This window comes from Rhinolophus hipposideros (genome assembly GCF_964194185.1).
Source record: "Rhinolophus hipposideros genome assembly, chromosome: 23".
In the NCBI taxonomy this organism is placed as follows: domain Eukaryota; kingdom Metazoa; phylum Chordata; class Mammalia; order Chiroptera; family Rhinolophidae; genus Rhinolophus; species Rhinolophus hipposideros.
This window is the reverse complement of record NC_138069.1, coordinates 36,120,908-36,139,576: the sequence shown is the minus strand read 5'-3', so window position 1 is coordinate 36,139,576 and position 18,669 is coordinate 36,120,908. Positions and strand designations below refer to the sequence as shown.

At 43.1% G+C, this 18,669-nt stretch overlaps 1 protein-coding gene across 12 annotated transcripts in view; it reads right to left on the bottom strand.

Annotated features, from left to right (window-relative positions):
* TENM2 (teneurin transmembrane protein 2) overlaps nucleotides 1-18,669 on the bottom strand; it is a 1,145,520-nt gene that overhangs the window by 124,567 nt on the left and 1,002,284 nt on the right. For 9 of the 12 annotated variants that reach the window (XM_081034975.1, XM_081034979.1, XM_081034981.1 and 6 more), the window contains 3 exons: nucleotides 11,389-11,583; nucleotides 5,314-5,514; nucleotides 3,418-3,630 (listed from right to left, as the gene is read on the bottom strand). In XM_081034975.1, coding sequence (XP_080891101.1) covers nucleotides 3,418-3,630; nucleotides 5,314-5,514; nucleotides 11,389-11,583 — 609 coding nt within the window. The remainder of the gene's footprint in view (nucleotides 1-3,417; nucleotides 3,631-5,313; nucleotides 5,515-11,388; nucleotides 11,584-18,669) is intronic. The other 3 variants (XM_081034980.1, XM_081034986.1, XM_081034982.1) reach the window with 2 other exon arrangements.

The window sequence follows — 18,669 nt, the reverse complement described above, 5'->3', positions numbered from 1 at the left end:
AAGGGGATCAAATATATGGTGATGGAAGGAGAACTGACTCTGGGTGGTGAACACACAATGGGATTTATAGACGATGTAATACAGAATTGAACACCTGAAATCTATGTAAATTTACTAACAATTGTCACCCCAATAAATTTAATAAAAAAGAAATAAGAAAAAAAAAAAGTAAAAAAAAAAAAAAAAAGAAGTCTGTGTTTTTATCCTCATCCTCCCCTCACCCTCTTGCTTCCTCCCACCAAATAAATGTGACCCACAAGTGATGGTGTGATTTACTCAGTGGACTATTTGCAATGACCCTAAGAAAACAGCCTCACTGTGACCTTGTGAAACGAGGCTGCAGACAACCTAAGTACCCCAACACCAGCCACCTACTGCTCTGCCTTACCCCAAATCTCCCAAGACATTGTTTGCAGACTAGGTGCCATTTCACTCTTATTTATTTTCTATTTTCAAAATACAGCACTTGAGGCTCTGCTTGGAAAGGACCAAAGAGCCTCTCTTTCCATTTTGACTGTCAGTATCCCCGAGCAGCAGGACTGATTCTGGGCTTGTAAATTGTGGCATTTACTTAAACTGAATTGACAGGAGTGCCTGCTCAAAACAAAAGATGAAAACTCCATGAAACAGCTCTGGGGCCAGAGGTTGAAAAGCAAAAAAGCAATTATGCGCATACGAACATTTCTAGATTCTGAATAGCAAATCTCATCAACCAAGGCATGTTTGGCTTTTCTTTGGAGAAACCCCAGGCAACGTAACTATGAAGAGACAGCATCTATCCTACAAATGAAACTATAGAGCCCTGATTTCTCACAAGAAAAGACGTTGGTGATAAAGGTCTTTCTAAGTTACTACCTAGAGAGAATTCATCAAATCACGAGAGACCATCATTCTGAACAAGAGGCTTGCCCGATCACCACTCTCTTCTTTTGGGAGCTTGGACTTGTCATATAAATTTGCATTTCCTCTATGTCTCTCAAGAACTCACGCATCTTAGCACACAGAGATATGAAACTTGAACCAAACACTTCAAGTAGCAGAAATCCCTTTTTCCGATTCATCTCGCCCAAAGGGCTAGCTAGAAAGAAACAGCTCCTGTGTTCTGCTGGCTGTGTCCTCACCATTACTGAGACTGAAGTTGTCCTCTTCCCATCTCTTTTTCAAAGGCCTCAGAGACACTTCAACTCAACTATCGTTTTCTCTCCACTCCCATGTGGTGCTACGTGGACCTTCTCCCCTTCTCTTGGCATCTGATATCCTTTGAGCCACAGCTGGGCTCCTTCTCCTAATGTGAATGCTGACCCAACTCTCTTTTCTCCTCTCTCTCCATCAAGACTTGTACAACTCTCTAACTCATGGTTGGCTTTTTATTTTGATTTTTTTCGGAAAAGGGCCAGATAACAAATGGTTTCATGGGTCATGAGGTCTCTGTCCCAATTAGTCGACACCGAAACACGGTATGGAAGCTGACAGTCCATCGACATATGGGTGTTGCTATCTGCTAATCACATTTGTTTATGGACACTGAAATTTGAATTTCACATCATTGTCATGTGTCAGAGATATTTAAAACATTTTTTTTCAACCTTTAATAAATGTAAACACTCTTCTTAGCTCGTAAGCCACAGAACAACAGGCAACAGGCCAGATTTGCTCATAAGCCACAGAACAAACTACCCGCAGGCTGTAGTTTTCCAAACTCTGCTCTGATCCATCTGGGCTGCCCTCCTGTGGGCTATTCTCAGAGTAAAGACAGGGTGTAGGGAGGAGAGAGCCAGGAGGCATCATTGTGGGGCACTAAACCCTTGGCAGATGTGGGAAGGGGAGAGTCAAGGAGGGGAAGCTGGGTTGTGTGAATAGAGAGAAAGTAGGATTTTCTACCTAATGGTTATTGGTTTGCTAGAGCTCTTTTTTGGGGTGAGATTGGGGGCAAAAGAGGTATGCGAGTAGGGGAAAGTATTTAAATCACAGTGGGCATGCAAAAATACATCAAGAGGAACGTCCCTGAAGAGTGGAAGCTATTAGTAAGATTTTAAACTGTCTCGGTAGTGGGCTGTGCAAACCCCTCCATTGAAAGTCTTCTGAATTATCCCCCAGACTCTGCAGGGAACTGAAGATGGAAGTGGCTGCAGGGGGAGCAGGATTTGGAGCGTCATTGAGAGATTGCAAAAACAATTCACTGCCAACAGGCTGTCCCAGCAGGGTCCCAGTGCTTCGATTGTGGCCTGAATTGGCACGCTGCCCCTTGGATATCCAATTAGATGGAATTGGGAGAAGTCTAATGCAGAGTAGACTTCATCTCTGCTTAATCACCCAAATGAACAGCATGGGAAACTGAGTCTGATCTCATGAGTCAGCCCTGGATAAGCTCCTAACCCCATCTCTCACTCCAGGTGGCCAATCTTTCACTAGGGTTTTGGGGCTAGGATGGAGGGGAGAGCCCCCAACTTGATGGCTAGAATCAAAGTAACTTTAGGAGGCAAGTCAGTACTTAGACTGGAGATGTCTCTGAGAGCTTTCACACAAGCAAGTGGATTAGCCAGCTTGGCATGAAAGGAATCCTAGACCTGACTTTATCAAATAACAAATCTGAAAACTGGAGGTAAAATGGAGCTCATCCCAACTGTCTGAGAGATGTGGAAAACCAAAGAGCATCGGCTCCCAGCTTCTCCGTTAAAAGGACAATTGGGTATATTTAATCCGGTATTGTCCCACCCCAAACCACAATAATGACAGAAAACAAACAAAAACAAAACTGAAGGAACTTGAGAACTATTACTTCTCAACAACATAAAAAATGACCTTTGAAAAAATACCCTAGGTCAAGAAGCTTATATAGAGAAGTGGCTGAGTGAGAACGAAATGCGACCAGAGGAGGAGATATCCAAAGATAGTGGTGGTGATGGGGAGGGTCAGGAGTCCAAGGAGAAGCCTTGTCTTGGGACAGCAAGAAGATGCTCAATCTTATTACAGTGGTATTTGGCTACCCAGGAAACCTGGGAGTCCTGCCTGCATCCAACAATGGCTAAAATAAGTGAGTTCAATTGTTGCCAACGTGTCGGGATCCAGTGATCCAGCCAGCTTGGAGAGCAATCAAAAAGGGGGGAGATGTGCAGGCCACAGTCATTTGGGGTGCTTGAATCCCCCAGACCCTGATGATTTCCCATGCATGTGCATTTTTCCCTCCCCAAGATCAGGAATTTGGGTGGATTTCCTTATTTGTCCCCTCTCTTCCCAATCTGGAATTCTGAAAAGGGAAAGTCTTTCCCAATGAGGCCCTCACTGTTCCCTTCCCCTTGGAGAGTTGGAGAGGCAGCAGGAATGTGGGAAAGCACTCGTGCCCCTGGAGGAACAGCCAGTTGCAATGTACCACCATCACTATAAATCTACGATTTATGAAAATAAAGCAATATGTGCCTGTTTCGGTGCCTGCCGTTTGCCTACCAATGGTGCAGTGTTCACCATTCCAGCCCTCTCGGCATTCACATTTCCCATCTTTACAGGTCCCGTGCTCAATGCAGCGGGGGTGGCACACGCGCTGGTCACAAGCTGCGCCTGTCCAGCCCTCTTCACAGCGGCAGGCTCCCCCGATGCAGACGCCGTGAGTGCCACAGTCTACTGAGCACACTTCTGGAAGAAAAACAATGATTACAGCTCAACACCACAGCTGGCGAAACCCTTCACTGGAGGCCAGACCACGCACATGGCCCAGGTCCCTGAAGCGGGGCCTGAGGCCCAGCAGCTCAGTCATCTTGGGAGGCTGTTGTCTCCACTGGCTGGGTACTAATTCTAGATTTTCTAGAGCAGTGGTTTTCAAAGTGTGTCCCTGGGCTAGCGGCATCAAGGTCATCTGGGAACTTTTTAGAAATGCGAATTCCTGTGCCTTGGTTGGACCTCCTGAACTAGACACTTTGGGAGTGGGGCGCAGACATTTGTCTTAACAAGTCCCCCACGTGGTTCTGATGAGCGCTAAAGTGTGAGAACCTCTGCTGTGGAGCTTGAGACCATCCCAGGAGGAGATCAGACAGTAGCCATCCAGCTTGGCCAAGTTAGCTGGGAGGTGCCCACTTGAAAAGATACCTGTGGATCCCAACTCCTTAGCCAGCTGGGATTTTTCCCCCCTGAACTGACCATAGGCCAGCTGGGGACCCCGCTGCTCCCTCCCCATGAGGACTACAGACCCACCCGGTACCCAGGTCAGCACCTGGGTGGCAATGATGACTGCTGTAATTGTGCTGCATTTACCCAGCCTCTTTCTCAAAGGAGCTCAAAGTCTTTCATGGTTTGGGGAGGAGACAGACAGACAGAGATGCACTCTCCGGCGTTTCCAGACCTCTCACGCCAGGACAAGCAGGGGCCAGACATTCATCCTTAGAACAGACTGTTGAGGAAGGTGTAGCTCATGGGGCCAGGGGAGGGGAAATCAGACTGGGTCAGTGACTCACTCAAAGTCACACAGCATGGCATTAGCACGGCTTGCTTCCAGGGCTCCCCCTCCCCCCATCCTCTGCAGAGTTCGGCCTGCACCACCAGCATCAGAATTAAAGCTGAAGTCAAGTGGGCTGAGAAGATATCCCCAAACAGCCCATTGTAACTGATTCTTTTTTTCTTTTTGCAATGAAATATTCATTTCTTTCCCATTGTAGGCAAAGCTTCACATATATTCCCTTCCTGATTGCCATGGTAATCTGACAGCTGTCTCACTACCCAGAGGAAGGGGGTGGAATGATGATTGCTTGCCTGGATAGGCACTTGTCAGTGTGAGCAGAACCATTCTCGGGAAGGTTGGGACTGACGTGAACTGTTGAACTGTTCCATTTTAAGGTCACTCAGGAGGTAAGACACACACTCTTAATTTTAGGAAAACAAAGTGTACAGCACAACTTCATTATTTCCCTGCCACTGGAGTACAGCAGAGCTTTATAACAGGTTTACGCAGCACCCCGAGGGAGCCTCTTTTCTGTTTTATAGGATGTTCCATTCAGCTTATCTGGGACTGAATTGTTCTGTTTTGTTTTCTGGTACCTTTAGGGAGTGTACATAAGGAAATCTGTAAGGCAAATGGAAGTGTGTCTCCCAGGCCCCTCATCCATTTGCAGCGATGGACGCAACGAGGCACAAGAACCTATGCAGTGGTTTTTTAAACAAGGATCACAGACTTCACGATGGAGGAGGAAAGAGTAAGAAAGGCCATGGATCAAAGTCCCTGTATCCGCAGCTGAGTGTGAGGAGTAGATGCCCATCCATTTAGGCTCACGGAAGAAACACAGTGCATGCATGTCGGGGAAAGCAAGAGAAAGTCGTTTGTCTTACCAATGGAGCAGTCGGGACCCATCCAGTTGGGATCGCAGCTGCAGAGGCCCGTATCGGGGAGGTAAGTGCCATGCCCACTGCACTGGTCTGGGCACTGGACCCTTGCCAGCTCACAGTTCAGACCACCCCAGCCAGGGCTGCAAAGGCATTCTCCATTTACACAGACCCCATGGCTGGAGCAGGTAGGATCCAAACAATCAACTGAAAAAGACAAAGAGGAAGATTTTTATCATTCATGGGAAATGGGCCATGAGATGCCAGCTACCAGCTGAACGGACCAGTGGGTCACCAATTCCTATCCACTTGCAAGCAAATGGAGCACCCCAGGTAATAATTAAGGAATTAAAGATTTGTTATTTGTCAAAATATAATACCAAATCTCAAATTTGAAGAGACTGTAAGAGAAAAAAGATTTTTCAAGCAGAATTAGGAGAAATCAGATACAGAGGCGTGTCATTCAACCTTAAGAACCTTGTATTTATAAATATTGGTGCCTTCACTGAACTATATCAGAGCTTCTGAACCTGGAACATGAATCCTGGTGATGTCTGTGTGTGTAGTGTTGCCAAACTCAATGGCCTCTCACCATCAGAGAGAAAAGTTAGAGCGGCTCATTCTAACTTAGTAATACTTGACTTCAGACGGCAACAAAGGACTAAAAAGAAAACCAATGAGATTCATAAATGAGTCACTTTCCTAATTGTTTCCCTTAAGCTAAGCCTAAAATGAGTTTTCATTCTTTGAGCCATGCAAGACAGAGGAGGTGAAGTTGGGTGTAGAACTAATCCAGTGGGGATGACCTTCCTACAGGGGATGATGAGTGCACTGGATGGGTGAATCTCTGGCTGTGGTACTGACCTGTGTCAGTCAATCAAACACGCTAATGCCACCAGACAACGGGACTAAGTAACAGTCCGATTCTGGTTGCTGCCGTTCTTGCCAGTTTCTGGTCTGATAGTTGACCATCTCAATAATCAGAGTGAATATACATCCAGTGAGGCGACTTGAAGATTATTATTCTGGAATCAACTCAAAGTGAGAAGAGGAGTCAGCTACAAGGGCCAGGTCTTGAGGACAGGACTTTTTACACGAGAATGTGACCCCAAACTGTGGACCTCTGTCCAGCCCAGAGTTGATTAACAGGGCTGTTTAGAAGATGAGCTTCCTTTGATATTCCCAGGAAATGATACAATGGCATCTGGAGAAGAGAGAGCTGCACACCGTGGAGCTGGAATGGTGAATGGTGGTCTTGCCGAGGGCCTGGTGTTGCCTTATGGATCAGAGAAACAGGAAGGTCTTATCACTTTATCGAAGTCATAGCCCTTCCTCCATTTTAACAGCTTGGAAATCAGACCTGTTGGCCTCGATTCAAGCATTTGTTTCTGCCAGCACTTGGCGGGGGGGCACAGCCAGCTTGAGACCACTTCAAATTCTTTTCTTGAAGTGTTGTGGATCACACTGGCAGTGTAATTCAGTCCCTTGTGTGTATGCGTGCCATCTTGTGGTTCAGATCCTCAGAGAAGCTTCCGATTTCTCTCCTTGCCCAACACCAAGATCAAAACATATGGGACTTTTGGCCTCTAAATAGTTCATCATGACACTGAGATGGTAACCTTTTTGGGGTCCCAGTTTTTGTAGTGTAGTGCCTTTTTGTTCTTTCTTATGGTATACAAGAAAATGATATGTTTTAGAATTGATGATACATTGGCTCTTAATACGACATTATTTAGATTATCCACGCCCCAAATAATTTCATTCTGGGGGACGTCAGGAATTTGGATTTATTTGAAATCACAATATTCCATGAAGTTTCCAAAGGGTACCCCTCCCTTGAGACACAAACAAGAATTTTCAGTGTTAGGAGATGTTTCTGAGGATCTCACTTGGATATTCTCAGGAAGATATTTATGGAAATCAGTTTGAAACTATTTGAGACATAGGGAAACAGAAGCTGCCATTGCTTTTTTTATTTTATTTTTTAAATCAGAAATAAACTCTCAGAAAGGTGAATTTTAGTGATTAATTTTAGTTGAAGATGTTCATGACCATGTTACTTGCTCTGGTTATAATCACTTTAATGTTGAATTCATTGTCTTGGGGTCAAGAACTCCTGGTGATGTGAATGTTCCCAGTGGCTCCATTTGGGATGGTGGAGCACATCTGCATAGAAATGAACCAAAAGGTTCGACAACATAGAAGACATTTACACAGAGGTCGTCTAATGCCTTTGGTGTCTCATGCCTAGCACAGTTAGGGCAATATATCGTGTTTCCCCGAAAATAAGACCTAGCTGGACAATCAGCTCTAAGGCGTCTTTTGGAGCAAACATTAATATAAGACCTGGTATTATTATATTATATTACATTATCTTATCTTATATATATTATATTATATTATATTATATTATATTACATTATATATTATATTATAAAGACCCAGGCTTATAGTAAAATAAGACCGGGTCTTACATTAATTTTTGCTCCAAAAGACACAGTAGAGCTGATTGTCCGGCTAGGTGTTATTTTCAGGGAGACACGGTAGTAGGTGTTCAATACACAGTTGCTGTAGTAACCATCAATGGAATAAATTTCCAGTGTGAGGGAGTGACAAGAAAAATGGTGCCCACAACTTCTTGCTTTGGGGAACAATCCTGTGCAATTTGCGATCTGCAAAGTATGAACTAATTCATTCAGAATCAATCTTTTCCATATTTTTCTAATAAAAGAAAATCCCCGAGTTCGAGTTTTAACTCTGTCCCCCTTTCTAAGACAGCAAAATCAAAATACACACAAAAATATCTCGGGTGCTATGTGCTTCAACATTTGCCCTCCACCTAAAATTAGCCATTTAAAACATTTGGTGAGATGCCAACAGCTAGGAGCTTTCAAAAAACTCAACAACGATATCACAATCTTTTTCTTGAAAGGATAAAATAAAAAGCAATATACAAAAAAATAAATAAATAAAATGGCATTTTTCTTCCAGATAAATGAGCTTTCTCTTCTTTATCCTGAATTACAGTACGAAGGAAGGAGGAAAATTCACTGAGATTTATTAGCTCAGGCCTGGAATGCCATCAAAAGAACCATTTATCATATCTAGAAATATAAGCTAACCCTGTCTCTGGTCAGTGATACCAGTAAATATGCCCTTTGTGCTATATAATTACAGCAGCGGATGGAATAACTAAATTCAGACTTTAAGAGGAGCAGTTCCACTACGGATTTTAAATTTGGTCCCAATTTCATCAGATGGTCTCATGGTCATGTCCTTAGAGTGTTTAGCAGGCGGGAGGGACTATGGCATTTTACAAAGCTTTATAAATAGAAACAGTGTTATACTTAGAAGGGGGACAGTGGCCTTTACCAGCTAAGTACGTGGGCCTCACAATATCAGCCCCCTGGCAGCTGAAATCATTAGAACTCATTAGAACTTGGGCCCTCTATAGATTTGACAAAAAAGGGTTGTGAATGCAATTTCTATCCCTAAGGATAAAAAAGGAGGTCAAGGAGTTTTACAAACAGTATGTACTATAAACCCCTGAAGTACCATGAATTACATTTATGAAGTTAAATGTCATTGAAAAATGACTCAACCATGAAACTGACATGAAAACATGGCTGGCTTAAACTAATGTCAATCTCTCTCTCATCACTTTCTTACTTCCCCAAACATCCTGAGTGAAACCTTACGAATACATCCTTTCATTTTCTTGTGCAAATTTGTTAACAGTAAAACAATGTTTATGCAGCAAAAATGGAGGATGGCAACTATTGATTTCATTGCCACGGCCATTTCAGGTAAATTGTTTGAACGCTATGGCTATGATGAATATCAGAAATAAAAAAAACTAAATGGAAGGAAAAGTGCTGATCCAGACTTTCTGATTCCATTTCCTATTTTGAAAACAGCATACGAATCACCTCAGTTCATTCTTTTTGGGTAGCAGAAATCAATAGATGAGATTTCATCCTTTCATAATGATCCACGTGGCTTCCTTGTTTTGTTGGATGGTTAATTCATTCTGAACATTTAAATAAAATTGGTTGGGAGAGTAACCAAGTTGAGAAATCACCACTCATACAGATATGCACAATCTTCACGGGAGGCAAAAAATTCGAAGAAGGGCCATGTCATTGCTCTACCACTTTTCTCTCCCCAAATGATGTATGCAAAAGGTCGTTTTAACCTTTCTTGTCATATTGTTGGCCTCTCCCATGTTTTCAGTGAGTGCAGCTTTGCCTCCTGCAATTCACTTATCTTAAAGAACTTTAACCTTTCAAGCAGAGTTATTAAATCAGTACTTCCTCCATCCAAACTTCCAATTTGGTTTTATGATGCAGACAGAGGGCGGCTACCTTTTACAATATAGGGGAGAAAAACATAGAGTTTAGCAAGTGACGATCTGGGGTCAGACTTCTGAGCCCCATTACGGGCATTACCACTGATATAGTAGAAAACCTTAGGCGAATAACGTCATGAAAGCTGACTCTTTGTAGCCATAGTTCTAAAAACGATGAAATGGGAGATTTCACAAAGGGAGCATCTGTGTGTCTCTTAGGATAAGCCACTGCCATTACTTTGTGGTGAGGGCTGTAACGATTGGTTATTTTGTATAGAACCCTGGAGATCCATAAGTTAATGGGATAGGAAAACGAATCGGCTTGCATCTGAGAACTTCATTGCATCTGAGGTCCCTCCTGATCAACTTAGCAGTAAGAAACTGAGAGAAAACACGGGCATAGGGTGCCCAACAGGTTCTTTCTGGCGTGGTCACTCAAGCTGTTTCACGTGGAGTAGGCAGTGGGCTTCACTTTTTCCCGTAGCTTACTGGGTAAGTTGACACTTATTTTCCCGCTGGGAACATGGGAGGGAAAAAGGCTGTTTGAGTTACATGGGGAGGTTTCACTGGGAAATGTACTCAGAGAAAAGGTGCATAGCTGGGAGACAAGGACTGAAATGATTCAAAGGTTGGGGAGCAGGTGAGAGGCTGAGAGGACCTAGGTTCTTACCTTCCCACTACCTGTGGTTGATTCTTTATATGGGGAGAAGCAATAGGTGCACAAGTGGAGACCCTGGTTTGGAAGGACACAGAGGGGAAGGCTAAAGGCAGTTTGGCTGAATTCACTTGACTTATTTATAGGTATTATAACATGCTCCCAACACTTCTGAAAGAACTAAGCAGAGTAGGACTAGTTAGAGTGGGTTTTGGGACACTTCCTGAGAGACGCTCTTTCTCCCTGTTCCTGTACTCCCTCCTCCACACCGCTCTTCTGATTTCCAAGCCTGGTCTCTGATGGTGTTTTGGCAGATTGGATTCAGTTGATGGCACCCCCTGATTTTTACCCATGTGTGCTAGAGGCCACCCAGTGTGTCCTACAATGAGCACTTTAAGGCCATCAAATTCCAGCCCCCTCGCAAGCACACCCATTGTCCTCTAACTGCGCCACTGCAGGTAACCGGGATCATTCGCCTACACTTCCAAGGGACATGGACACCTATAGTCTTTCAAGCCTGACTGCTTCCTATTGGCATTCATTTTTGCTAAAATATTTACACAGACATATATGGGTCTTAGGTTACCAGGAACAGTAAAAAAACAGCTTTGGGGAAGATTGGGAGGGGGGCGTAAGGATTCTTGTTTCTCGTTTCCTGGATAGTTTTAGTATTTCCCAACTCAGACGACTTTAAATAAAGCAGAAGATGAAGGAAGATAGAGGGGAAGGAAGAAGAGGAAAAGGAGGAGCAGGAAGGGGAGGAGGAAGAATAGAGAGAATGAGAAGACACAACAACAAAGGCAGAGGAAGCAATTTAAAGAGAAGACAAAGGAGAAAGGGAAGAGGAGCTAATTAACATAAAGAAAAATAAGACATTCCTTCCAGAACCATTCCACAAGGCTTCTGTTTTCTACAACTTAAGAAGGCCATCAAAGCCAAGGGGTTTGAAGTTAGTTTTCTGGGCATAATGTTGCAGTTGCCTTTGCAGACGGTGGAGCCTGGACTGGGCTCTAGCAAAAGTCTAGGCCTGCCAGCGCCGTCCCACCTCCACGCTGCCCAGCCGCCCCGGGGAGCTTACCTTCTTCACAGTGTTCGCCTTTGTAGCCAGCAGAGCAGACACAGTTCCCATCAATGCAGGAGCCGTGGCCCCCGCAGGAAGGATCGATGCACTGATTCATGGGTACGTCGCACTCTGCGCCTTTCCAGCCACTGTAGCACTGGCATGTCCCTTTAGAGTACTGTCCATTTCCGCTGCATAGGACTGGGCAGGCGGCTGCAAAACCAGAGACAGAGCACCAGGTCACGGAGACTAGCGCGTGGAGGGCTGGGTCAGCCTAAGGAGGCAGAGCCTGCCTGGCGTTTCAGCTTTGCTTGCAACATTCTGGGCTGGCGACTTCGACCATCGAGGAGCAGAGCCATCTTCAAACACACAGTAACCACCACTGCCATCACCACCACCACCACCACAAAAATGCCAGTGATAACAGCAGTCACCACCAATTAGATGCCTATTGGGTGCCAGGCAAGGCATATAATGCTTCGTGTGCAATGTGTTACTTAATCATATAATCACTCTCCGAGGTGGAGGCTGAATCATGATCCCATTTTACAGACGAGGATCAGACTGGTGAAGTTAACAGGGCAAAGTCACAAAGCTCACAAGTGGGGGAGCTCCGTGGGAAGCCAGGCTGGCCCGACTCTGAGCTGTGCCCTTCACTGAGCCGTATGGACTTGCGTGCTGCTGTTGTTGGTTTGGGGGATTGGAACCCATTTTGCTGATTATTTTACCCTCAGTTTAGTGGACTCCTATTCCTGAGAAGTTTATGTTCACCAAAACGGAAGGGAGATGGGTCATAGTTGAGACACTTAATCTCTCTACACTTCTACCTCACGGTGTCACATGTAATAAAGTATAAGGATTAAATATACCTGGCCTCTTTAAAAAAAACAAAACAAAACAGGAAGGGAGGGACACGCTGAAGACATGGCATCTCTCGCTGTTCACATCTTAGTTGAGAACCTCTTGCATCTGTTGATATGAAGAAGGCTGAAAATCAGTGGTTACTGTCTGGAATAAGGCTACTAACAGTTTGGCCTCAATTGTGCCAATTCCGCCCTCTTGGAGATCATCAAGAATGGGATTTTAGTGGCTGCCTTCATGTTTTGGGCTTCTCACCTCCATATCAGTTTGTGAGAACCTAAATTTCCAACCTGGCTTCTAATATGGGCCTAAGTGAGGACCAGGCTAGGGAACTGGCTAGGGAACTGGCACTCAGAGACTTTCAGAAATTACCACCAGAGATGTGTCAATGACTTTTGGTTTACCCGTGATTTGAAAGGCACAGGTTCCCAGAATCCAACATGGCACCTGTATGTACAACCCGAATGTTGTCCCCATCCCATGAAGCAATTACATCTGATCAGATCACTCCTTAGTCAATGGCCCTTTCCTGCCTTATCAACCCCCTCTTGTTGTCATGCATGCTTCTGTTACTTTTGATAGTAATTAACTTTCCTTCTGTGTCTAATCTCCCAAAGATATAATAAACCATTCAAGGACAGGACCACGTTGATCGTTGTTGATTTCCTTCCAGTGTTGCATTCATCAGCATTGGCTTGATTAAGGATATCTTTCTTCTCTGTTCTGATCTTCGGGGATTCCCAAGTGGTGGGGTTATGAGTGGGCACCAAATAGCCATTTATGAAAGGTGTAGATAGAGCAATGTCTGGAGTGGACCTCATGTTGTACACACAATGCCTTACTCTGGGGAATGCATGTTTTTTGCCTTTATGGTAAACTGACCTGAAACAAAAACATCTCAACAGTTGACGTGTGATTGAGGGGATATTCCTTCCCAGAATGCTTTATAATAGGCTAGTTGCGAAAACTCCTGGGGACACACACACAATTCCCAATAGAATTCTTATCCTTATGAATCTACCAGAGGAGAAGAATGGCTTCCAAAGTGAGAACATCAAAGCCCCATGTGGAATTTAGATGAACTCTCTCTAAATGTAGGGAGCCTGCTTTCAACTTCCAGGCTAGTGAAGCAGAGATCTATAGAATTGCTACCCGTGATGATTGTCTAAGAGAAGGTAGAAGAAAGAGCTTTGAACTCAGGGTGCCCACGGTTCAAATTAGGGACTGTACAAATATGCACTAGCGTGAGGACTTATGGGCTTTCTCAAAGTTTTGAGAGGGCTGTGAAGACAAAGTAAATTTGTTCCATGTTAATTCTCTAGCTCTAGGTCAGGGACAGCACCTGTGTGCACACAAACTACTATTCTCCCTTCCTGCACCTCTGCAGATCACTACACCTTGTCCTCCTGCCTGAGAAAGAGCCTCAAAACCTTCAATGCAGTGCCCAGGCTGAGTGAGGGCAGCCAGGAGGCAGACTTGGCCTTCGAGAGAAAGCTCACTTGCCATTTCCCATCTAGATAACTCCGAAGATCTCTCCTGGATGAAAGACTAGAATCAGCACCATTTCTTACCCCACTTCCACCCTCACACACTGAAACAGGAAAACAGTGAGAAGCGTGGCTGCACATATCTAGTGAGATGAACTTCCAAAGGCTGTTTCTGACCTGAGGGATGGGTATGTATTGGACAAGCCGTCATGGGTGGCAGAGAAAGTTACATCAAATCACCACCACGGTACTCCCATTGTGCCTTCTTTCCTCCCAAAAGGTGGAAGAGGGTAGAAAGTAAGGAGCAAATAATGATTGTCTTTAGTAATTGATAAAAGACAGTTAGGATTATCTTATTTTTTTCATTTCGAAACTGTTTATGTTCTGTATAAACGCCCAGTGGTGAAAAAATATAGGCTTGTCTAGAAGGTAAGAATGGATTTTATTTAAAATCAGGTGCTTGGGAAATCAAATTTAAAATGTGACCTATTTAAATTACTCAGGGAAAAAAACGGAGAGGAGTCAGGTCAGAGAGTTCTCCACATTGTAAATGCAGCCTTCCTTCAATATGTTTGCTGCATGATCACCGGGAGTGCGGTGAGAAATGCAAAACACCGTGATGTTCTCTGGAAAGTAGGGCACGCGATGTCTTGGCTGATGTCACATTAAAAAGCAGAAGGCAGGTTAAAGAGGAATGAAGCTCTCCAGTAATTCATTTGCCCTCAGGGCAAAGAGTGCAAATGCCAGACGAGCGCCCTCCAGTGGTTGCTGGGTTGACGGGCATGAAGAGCACCTTCCCGTGGGGAACTGATTCTCTCTTGGACAACTCAAACCAGAGCGTTCCAGAAGGTAAGGCTCAGCCCAGACCTCATTGGAGAGGTTGGATGTGAAGTGGGGACCTCATGTATTAATATAAGTCTTCTCACATCTTTAAACCTACATCATTTTTTAAAAAAATGACAGGTTATAGGACAAGCAATTCTGACTTCACATCCTGCCCAGAAGTAATATGGAGAAGTGGGAAGAGCAAGGGTTTGGATGCCAGAAGGCACTGGGTACAAAATCTAGCCCATCACTGTGGGATTTGGGCAAGATTACTGCACTTCTCCAAGACCTAATTTCCCCTTCAAAAAATTGTCTCTCAAAGTTGATGAGAGTATTACCGTATTTCCCCCCAAATAAGACCTAGTTGGACCATCAGAGATCTAATGCGTCTTCTGGAGCAGAAATTAATATAAGACCTGGTATTATATTATATTAGACCCAGTATTACATTATATTAATTATATTACATTATACCCGGTATTATATTATATTATGTTATGTTATGTTATGTATTTTATATTATATTATATTATATTATATTATATTATATTATATTATATTATATTATATTATATTATATTATAATGTTATATTATAAGACCCGGTCTTATAGTAAAATAAGATCGGGTTTTATATTAATGTTTGCTCCAAAAGATGCATTAGAGCTGATGGTCTGGCTAAGTCTTATTTTCAGGAAACATGGTAAGTGCAATTGTGTGTTCAAGGGCTTCAAACAGTGACTGCCACCTGGTTTGCAACTAATGGATGTTCTCTCATGAAATTTTAAACTGAATCTCCAAACTGGCTTCAAGGGTTAATAACATTAAAAATGTAGTAGTTCTCACATGTGCTCGTGCACACACACCACCGAGGGGTATCAGATAATACTAACGGAAAAAGCTCATCTCTTTCTTCCCCTAGCCTTCTCTGGCTGTGGGTGGGAGGTGGTTCTGGATTCACATGTGGCATGTTTTATGTCCCTCTCCCTTTCGCCTCTTCCTGAGGCGTACAGGAACAGAACATTGTGCATTCAAGCTTCTATTGGAAATTAATTAAAATGTTTGTACAAAGTGACTCTTCCTGTTTTACTAAATCTAGTAAATGGAAGCTCTAAGACTCCTGCAGAAGAAAAATAAATTACTGTTGCCGCTAACGACTGACAAGTTAACAGGCTCATGACAAAAAAATGACACAATTTAGATTTACCTAAATGGTATAAAGCTCATTTTAATGATCAAGCTAGAGCTTTTTTCCTCCCCCAAAGTTCTCTGAAAGGGATAAGATGAATTATCAGTGTTATTTACCTGGTGGGAAATAACGGGACAAACCACTTGTGTCTGCCATTTTAGGTAAGATAAGCCCATCTACTTGGAGCTTGCAGTAAAGAGAATACTTGAAGGAAAGGGAGAGATGGTCGAAGAGGCTTAATCATACAGGCAAAGGGAAGTGCCTACATCTTGACAAGTCACCTGTGAACTGGGCTAGATGAGCAGAGGGCATTTCACATAGTGTATCTTTTAAAAATGATTTGAAATCTGATTGAAAACCCCTTTGGAAAAGAGACTTGAGAATATTTCACCTACCATGTTTCCCTGAAAATAAGACCTAGCCGGACAATCAGCTCTAATGCGTCTTGTGGAGCAAAAATTAATATAAGACCTGATTATATTATATTATATTATATTATATTATATTATATTATATTATATTATATTATATTATATTATATTATATTATATTCCCGGTCTTATATCATAGTAAAATAAGACCGGGTCTTATATGAATTTTTGCTCCACAAGATGCATTAGAGCTGATTGTCCGGCTAGGTCTTATTTTCGGGGAAACACGGTAGTACTCTAGGTAAATTGTCAAAAGAGCACTAACAATGGGTTGCCTTACATCTCCCTTAGTCAATAAATATGAATGGATAACCTAATATGTGCTAGTAGTTGGGTTAGGTGAGGGAAAAATGATGGAGAAATGAAGATGCCCTGATCCTCCTGAAGCAATTGAGGATGTAATATTTGGGTGATGGATTGGACGCAAACAAAATTCAATGTCCTCGACACCAAAACTGGTGTCCCATTGTCTTTCCAGACGGTGGATTTAGCTTGGTGCTGAGCAAAACAGTGTCAGTGAAGGTGAGTTTCACTTCTTGCTAGGTCCCTGCAATTGGCAATCCTTTTAGTAGACAATAAAATTTGACCTCTCCTGCTCACTGTACTAAAAAATAAATTCAATACACATTAAATATCTAAATAGAAAAAAAAAACACACCCTACAAAACTATTAGAAAAATATTAAAGTCTAATTTTATTTTCTTGGGAGAGCAACATGTAAGGAAGACATAAATTCTAGAAACCAAGAAGGAAAAGAAGAAGATTAGATCTGATTATATGAAATTTAGATCTTTCGTACGACAAAGAACACTCTACACAAAATTAAGGGATAAACAACACTGGGAAGAAATATTTTTTAATACATTTTACAGAATAAAGCTTGATATCTGCATACACAAAGTGCTCTTACTAATCAATAAAAAGAGACACATGAATGAAAACCCAGGCAGAGGACATGTAAATATAACTATAGAAAGCCAATAAAAGTATGAAAAGACTCTCAGTTTCAGTAGGAATTAAATAAGTATAGATAAAAATAATGAGAGAGAATCCTTGGCTTCACAGATTGGAAAAAATAAAAATAAAAAAAACGATAAGCCCCACGCTGCCATGGCTGAGGGGAAATGTGCTGCCAAATACAGATGGTGGGGATCTAACCTGTCACTCTCTAGATAGCTTCCTGGCTCGCTGTGCGAAGCCTGTTGGCCTCAGCACTCAGCTTCCCCTCCATATTCAATGGGCTGAGCAATAAAGGACTTCTTGGGTAGGAGGAGTGAGGAAGATAGAAAACAGACCTAAGGAATGACAACGCAAGTGCAGATGGAAAGGTCACCAGCCATTCTGATCACAGCAGTCACCTCCGACCCAAACAGCTCCCTCCCTTCCTGCCTAGAACAAACACTCAGACACTGGAGAGTCTACACCAACTCTGGCTGGTGTCAGTGGGGGCGAGATCCCGCAGGAGCCCCGTGAAGACACGAAACCCTAGGACGTTTCTGACAGGGTCAGAGGCTCCGGCTCAGGCGGCCAAAGTTCAGGGGCACCAGCTTCCTCAGGCCCGTTCTGTCAAGTGGCACATTAATAAGCAAGAAAGTGATTCGGGGAAGAATTTCCAGAAGGACAAAAAACTCATCAGGTGTGTCAGATCCCTGACATTCAGGAGCCATGTGGGGAAAGAAGCACACGCTGACTTAAGCACGAAAGTATAGATGCTTTAATTAATCCGGGGTGAATTTAATTGCTTTAGTTAAGTGGAAATCGGGTTAAAAATGATGCAGAGCATGCTGGGGTGTGTTAAAAACATGACATATGAGTTGGATGAATCGATAAATTAAAAGTGCACAGATGTTTTAATTAAACCCAGGGAAGTTAACGAAGATCGCAAGAGACTTTTAAGCCTATGATTAATTCAATTCATTTAAAATACCTGTAGAGATATGGGGATGCCTCCATTTTGAGAGTCATACAAGTTCTCAATCGATAAGTGCTTAAGCTGTTTTTTTAAAAGTCTTTAAGTTTGTGTGTGTGTGTGTGTGTGTGTGTGTGTGTGTGTGTGACTGAACAGCATTAATTACATAATGAATATTTAAGTTCTTCAGAGTACTCAGGAAGCTTTTTTGCAGCTCAAATCCAGACTGAGGTAGCTTTTCATTCTTGTGATTCAAGCACCGAGATGAGTTTGCAAATTATCAGTGTCCACAAGCATGGAAGCTTCCTGAAGACATGGACGGTCTGTTTACTCACTGCTGTCTGCCCAGTAGGGAGACCAGTACCAGCCACAGAGCAGGCTTATGAGGTAGCCTGCTTGCACGTCCCTTCATTTTTACCAGCTGTGTGACTAAGGACTCTATTTTTAGCCTGGATTTATTTGTTTTTCAAATGGATGAGAATCCTGGGGTAACCACCCCCCACCCCCCACAGTGTGTTTATGCCGATGAGCTAATACCTGTACAGTGCTAAACACAGTGCCTGGCATATAGTAAGAAATCTACAGACAAGATTTTGTT